General features: G+C 46.0%; 1 protein-coding gene across 1 annotated transcript; it reads right to left on the reverse strand.

Annotated features, from left to right (window-relative positions):
• Positions 1-1,629: 1,629 nt before the first annotated feature.
• Positions 1,630-6,818, reverse strand: LOC107134225 (disks large homolog 3-like; the record flags this gene model as incomplete). Its single annotated transcript, XM_015476347.2, has 5 exons — positions 1,630-3,851; positions 4,962-5,053; positions 5,389-5,498; positions 5,887-6,059; positions 6,626-6,818. Coding segments are annotated over 5 exons (675 nt in total), but the record flags the coding sequence as incomplete, so codon positions are not given.
• Between the last annotated feature and the right edge of the window lie 70 nt (positions 6,819-6,888).

Raw genomic sequence — 6,888 nt, forward strand, 5'->3', positions numbered from 1 at the left:
AACACCCTGTTCACTGGGGAGGAAGTGAGGTATATGGAGCCAGTTATACTATCTCTTGGAAGTGATGGGGGCTTTTAAGGAAATTGGAATTTGAGCTTCAAAACATTATTTGCAATAATAAAATGTCCTAGAGTGCCAAGGCAGCCTGACTAAATGAAAAGATTAGTGGAATTGAGGCCATGAAATCCTAGATGGGAACAGTGAGCCAGAGTGGGTAACACCAATGGCACCATGAGTCCATTAGGCAACTGGGCCACTGCTCATCTCATTGTATGAGGTTCTCTCATACCTTGGCTTTCAGTGGTTGGCACCAAGATGGTACCGTCCCTGCAGAAAAGGCTCTGGTTGTCTTTAGAACCCACCTTCCGGCTCATGCCCAGGGCCCCTTCTGTTTCCACCTTTTTTTTTGCTCAGCTCTTCCCAGTTGTGCAGCTCAATCCCACTTTTATTCTGCAAACCACATTAGCTTTGTCCTTGAGCCCTTGACTTCCACACTTGCTTTGAGGAAAGATTTTGCTTTCCTTAGCTAATGTCTAGAAGTACTTTCAACTGCAGATAAAGTTGGTTATTTGTGTTTGAACAGATATTTCACTCATAGATCATCCCATGAACATTTGTGGCTCTTCCTGTTAGAGATGAAGAAATCAAGACATCAGCAGCAGGACTGGGAGAAGACCCAAATTTGCTCCTCAATGGAGCCAGGGAGCTGCCTGTGGGTCCAATGGCCTGACTCCTTTTATTGTTTCCCCAGTTATCTCTCATGCTGGGGCATAATTTTCTTCAGCTGTACTTCCTCCAGGAGGGACACTGGCTGTGAAGACAGTCTCAGCACAGCACAACTATAGGCCAAAACCTATATTCCCTTTGCACTCAGGAGTTAAAATTTCCTCAAATCCCCATGGAGCTCTCTGGGGACTCCCTTTTGTTGGGCTGCCTTCTAGCAAATGAGAGAATGTGGGAAAGCCAAGTGCCCTGCAAATAATAAAGCACCATAAACAAGTGAGGATAATCATCCTTACTGTGGCTCAGTCCACCCACGTTGGTGTTGCTCATTCATTCGGCTGTCGTTCTTGACCTTAATTATGGCAGCACTTTCTTAGGCTCCTCCACAGAGCTGCAGTGGCATCAACCATGTCAGAGATACCTGCTATGAACACTTCTTCTGAGGACCACAGGGAAGACTGCAAATGGGGCCCCATCCCTCCCTCATTCTCACAATGCTGAAAGCTGGCAGGCAGTTTTCTCTTACCATTTTCCTCATTCAGCTCCCCGCTGCTAAGCTGGCCCCTGCTTTTTCTAACAGACCTCTTTGCTGCTGCAGGCCTCCCCCACATTGTGTACCCTTTAGAAAAAAAGTCAGCATTTGGCTACCAAGGATGTGGAACCCCATCAGGTCAGTGCTGTATAAGGCAGCATCTGGGTCAGGGCAGAAGCCTGAGCACACAGGTTTCACAAATGACCTGTCGCCACCCCAGAGGTTGCACCCATCCCAAGGATGGCCTGGCTTGCTGGCTGATCCACTGAGGAGACAAGCCCTTCAACCTCCACGCAAATGCTTGGGCAGCTCTTTCCATCACTGTGCCCCCATCAGCCCTGCTCAATTACTTCAAGAAGGTCTCTGAGCCACAGTTCATTGCAACTATCGTTTATTAAAAAATATATGTCTCCTTGGAAGGAACACTGGTAAACCAACTAGTGTCATGCTTACTTTGAATCTTTGCTTTTCTTCCCCAGGAGGGAGGGAGGGAGGGTCCAGCATCATTCAGACATGTCAGTTACCATCACAGAATCAACACTCCCTGCTCACCCCCCACATCAGAGGCACAATGGCCATAACTTCATCCCTCTTTGCCTTCAATCCAGTGTACTGCCCAAGGGAAAGCTGCTGCCCTTTCATTACCCTCATTCTGGGCCCCACACTTTACAGTTAGCCTCAGTATGCTGGTAGGATAACTGTGAACAGATTTCCTGAATTTGGCTGGTAGTGCTTAAAGCATCTTCAACACTTGTGTCATTTGCACTGGTCCTAATCCAGTGGGCTCAACTTTAGGGCCAAGCATTTCTATATTCTCCCCTGCGTCTTCCCTCCAGCATGGAGGTGAGGGAGGCACGTTGGCTTCAAAGGAGCACAGTGGGGAGGGGGGGAAGGCTGGGCCACCCTTGCTGCCCGCATTGGTGGTGGGCAGAGAACTCCCTGGACCGCAGTCACTGCCATCAGACTCTGGGAGAAAGCAACAAGGTCTCACGGCTCACCAGTAAGTGAATCTTAGCTCTACAGCTCAAATTTATAGCATTAAATTCTACTTTCTTCTTGAAGAAACAGTAAGCTACCAGCTGTTGGTGAGGGGGCTGGGGTAGGGCATATGGAGCAGCTGCAAAAAATACCCAAATCAAACTCACTACATGGCTGGCCAAGCCAAATGCTGTTCTACTATCCCAGCAGAGAACTGGAAGGCAAGCACCTCCCTGTCCCTGTCGGTGGCCCCATGAAGGAACCCTAGAGTCCAGCATGTCCTTGGCAGGCAAGTGAAGGGCCAGTGTGGCAGTGCGGGGGCCCAGCTCCTCCCCAGCCCATTGGGCCCCGCTTTCCCTCTGCTGACTGGACGGCCACGGCCTGGCTCCTTCAGAAGCTTGGAAGCCTTTAGAACATTGGCAAATTGGATTCTACGCATTCACTTAAATAGTAAAAGTAAAATTTGGAATAATGAAAAGGCTGACACAGTAGCACAACATGATTTTGGTTTAACAGCAGCTTAAAAATGAACAAAAAGGAAACCTCTCATGCAGACACATCAGGTGGCATAAAACAATAGGCAATTTTATATGGAGCATCATTAGCCATTCTCTCTCTCTCTCCGCACACAGGACTGACTGAACCTCAGGGCAGCAGCTGCTCTCAGGTCAAGTCTCCAAACTTCACGCTCCCAGGCCAAAGCCCTTTCTCTCAGGCCTCAGGCTGACCCTGCCAAGAGTAAGTCTTAGCTCTCAAGAGAATGACCAAGTGTGCATGCCCTCCGTACAGCACTTTCTACCATTCTCAAACCCTTCTCAACCAGGTGGGATATAAGATGCCATCTGATTGGAATATGAAAATTAAAGCGTTTCTCTAATAACGTAGTACCATTGACGAAGTCTCCATAGATTTTCTAGTCCCAATGTGTGTGAATATATATATATATATATATATTATAGGAGAGTGTATAATATATATATATAATAATTTCTATATATTTTATATAAATTACATATATATATCTATATATAAATAAGATACTTCCTGTTGCCATTACGTTGCACTGTTCAGAGCTGCAAGACAGCAGTACAGATGGGGAGAAGTGCCCAGGAGCACCTCATCATGTGCTGCATTTAGCTCACTTCACAAGCCGTGCAGCTGTCCAGAGTCTGTCTTTCCATCAGTCCTCCTCTCTTCTCTTCTGCTTGGTTTTTATGAAAACAATGGCTCTGACGGATTTGCACCTGTGATAGTGCTTGGGAAAGGTCCATGCAGGAATGGGCACAGTCACATGATGAGTGAGATGGCATCATCCCAAAAAATAAATGAAAACAAAACAAAAATTAAAAAAAAAAGAACAGGACTAGAAAACTCAATTTTTTTTGACATATCTAAAAAAGGGGACAAGAACAGTAGTCATTTGTTCTCCCCATGGGGACAGGAATGAAGAGGGAGGAGGGAAGAGGGACTTGATTTCTTCTGTTCACAAGAGAATGGTTGGAGGGGATTCTTCAGAGTTTTTCAGGGGATGGGACCCAAATGTAGTGCCCAGACTGGTCCTCAATGATTTGTTTGATTTTGTTATAAATCTCTTCCAGTGAGTCACCCTGTACAATGGCTAAAGTGAAGAGGAAAACAAAATTATTACTGTGGTCCACAGCACACTGCCCAAACCCCGGTCATCCTGCCTCTCCCAACAATCCTACAATGCCCCCCAGCATGATGGCTACTCACAGGAGCCCAGGCTGGCTTCACTAGTCAATTGTCAGCGAGTTCAGGGCAGGAGGGGAACTGGCTAGGTGCCTGTGCACAGGGCTACAAGTCAACTCTCTGAGACAGGGAGAGTAAGTAGCAATGAACAGGAAAATGTGTTTATTCACAAGATGTTTACTGAGCACCCACTACATGCCAGACACTGCAGCTCATGTTGCTCTTGGCCATCATAAAGCCAGCAGCTTATAATTCTAAAGCAGCTTCCCTCAAAGATTTGGAAAATTCCAGTTATCCAGAGGAAAAGCAAAAAAACCACAATTTCTGGCAAAAGGCAGTGCTCCTGGGGCTGTCACATCTGCTCTGTGTCAGAGGTCAGCCCAACAAACAAGGACACGGATGCTGACGGTAAAGGGAGCTCCAAAGACCCAAGGCAGGTGAGTACATTTCTGAATTATTTACCCAGAAAACCTGGCAGCACCACTAGCCTCAATTTCCTCAGCACCACCCTGCACACACATACATATGTCACTGTACTTTAAAAGGTGAGGGATGGTTGCCTTCCCAACCTTTTGGGAAATGACCTTCTAAAATAAGTGACCACACAGACACACTCATACACATATGCACACATTGACAATTTGAACAACACTCCAAGAAATCATCACCAAACGTTTATTCAGCACCTGAAACATGCAAGGCAAATACGAGGAAGAGATGGAGGGAAACAAAGTTATAATAGAGGGGGCCTGCAATCTAGTAGGGACAGGAAGACAGAATGAACATACCAATGATCCAAAGCAGCAGCTAATGAGTATTTATGATACAAAATGGCTAACCTGCTATGGCCAGATGGAGGGAACTTGATTGCTTAGGAAGGTTTGAGCTCAATAGCTCCAAAGCATCCTGAAACTCTGACAGGCTTCCTAAGCTCTGGCTAAACCTCCCTGAGACATTTTCAGGATCAGGTGTCTGGTTGGTCCCATAGTACCCCTAGCTGGACTTCAGGGATTCTTACCTGTAAAGTATTCTCCAAACTCCTGCTCCAGTTTCATGGCTTTGTCATAGATCTTATTTGCTTGTTCATATGTCTGCCGTCGATTCATTTCCCTACCAAAGAAACAGAAGGAAAACTAGTTCTAAAGGAGATCTTATGTTTTCATTAAAACACAGGATTGTTCCAGTTTTCCTGAATACCTGCTCAACTATTCTCTCATGGTGGCCCATGGCCAACTCTTTCCTCAAATCTTTCAGGGTTAAAATCCCAACCAAGGGCACATGACAGGCACGCCAAACAGACTGAGAGGCACATGGTCTCAGCTAGGGTACAGTTTCCTTCAAGCTTCTACAGGGTTCCATCCCTGGCCAACAAGTTATTTTGTTCTCCATTTCCTTTCCAGGGCACCGTCCTATCTGGCTATGTTTGAGCCTCAGTGGACACTTACATAAGTGCTTCAATGGACTTGGGCTTGATGAAAATGGCAATGGGGTAAAGTTGTGCTTGCTGCAGTCTCTTGATAGCATTGCCGGAAACATCTAAGATGCAGTGTTTGCCCTGAAAAAGAAGACCTGTATCAGCTAACCTACCCCTGGTCCACCCAATTCCAAATAGAAATCCAGTGGCATTCCAAACATCCGCTAAAGGGGGACCCAGAGCCACCCAGAGTGGCCCAGAAGTTCCTATTCTTGAGGTACCCAGGCCCAGCTTTTTGCTTCTACTATCCAGAAAAGGCTACTTCTGCCTAAAGGTCCCTATTCCATGGTGGGTGATGTCTCAGTATGAATTTTGTAAGGGAAATAGGCACCTTTATCAAAAGGATGAAAATATGCAGAACTGTGTGGCTTTGAGATTACCACTGGCAATCTCTGTGTTGAAACTTGGGCCGGAATATTTCTGTCTTCACTTTGAGGGTCCCAGTTAATCTGGACATCTCTCTGCTTACCCTCTCTGCAACTGCCCGCACTGACTGGATGCTGGTCCCATACAGATTATCGTTGAACTGGCCCGCCTCAATGAATTTGTTGTCCTGAATATCCTTTTCCATTTGTTCTCGGGACACCACAAAGTGGTAGTCCTGTCCATCCACCTCATTATCACGCCGAGGCCGGGTGGTATCTGAAAAAAGAAAGGAAATGCTATGCTACCAAAGGGCAATGATCTGTGCTGGGCCACTAAAGCTCACTTGGTTCTCTCATCTGGGAGAGTCACAAGGCCACCCCAATATTGTTCCAACTGAGTGAGAAGAAAAAGGTCAAGAAGTCTGTCTTGTCTATTTTTCTTCTGACTTCCAGTTCTCACACAGTGGAGACTATTTGTTTTAGCATAAACTAGACCAAAAAGGTGGAGCAGAGGGTATGGAGCTTGGCATGGGAATCAGTAAACCTAATAAATGGTTCATTGAGTCACAGAAAAAAAAAATTACATTTTTTTTTTTTGGCTGGGCTACCTCATTCATCTAATCATTCCTGACCATTGCCAAACTTCTCTCCAGGGCAGAGAGCAGCCAAGCCAAGAGTGTCTTAGTCCTCCCAACTCCATCAATTCTTGGAGAATATATTTCTGCCTATGCTCTTCCTGACTATCAAATGAATCCTGTTCCCAAGAACCCTAGAATCTGATCCCAGAGCAGCAATTTCCAGGCCCCCAGCCTCCGCTTCTTTTGGGCCTGCCTGGGCTCTTACGTGGCACACAGGATCCAAATTTATGTGGAAACTCAGAGATCAGGTCATCATTGACTCGGTCTTTCATTGGACCCAAGATGATCACAGGCCTTGCGTAGTGAACTAGGAAGGAAGAACATTGAGACAGTGAACAGAAGGCCCACAAGGAATCCAGTCCACTGCTAAGTCTGACTAGAACACAGCAGCTCTGGAGCTACCAGAGTAAAAACTAAAAAGACATCAACAAGCCGTTAGTTTGAGAATATCTTTTTTTTTTTTTTTTT

This window comes from Marmota marmota, unplaced genomic scaffold, assembly GCF_001458135.2.
Source record: "Marmota marmota marmota unplaced genomic scaffold, marMar, whole genome shotgun sequence".
Taxonomy (NCBI): Eukaryota; Metazoa; Chordata; class Mammalia; order Rodentia; family Sciuridae; genus Marmota; species Marmota marmota.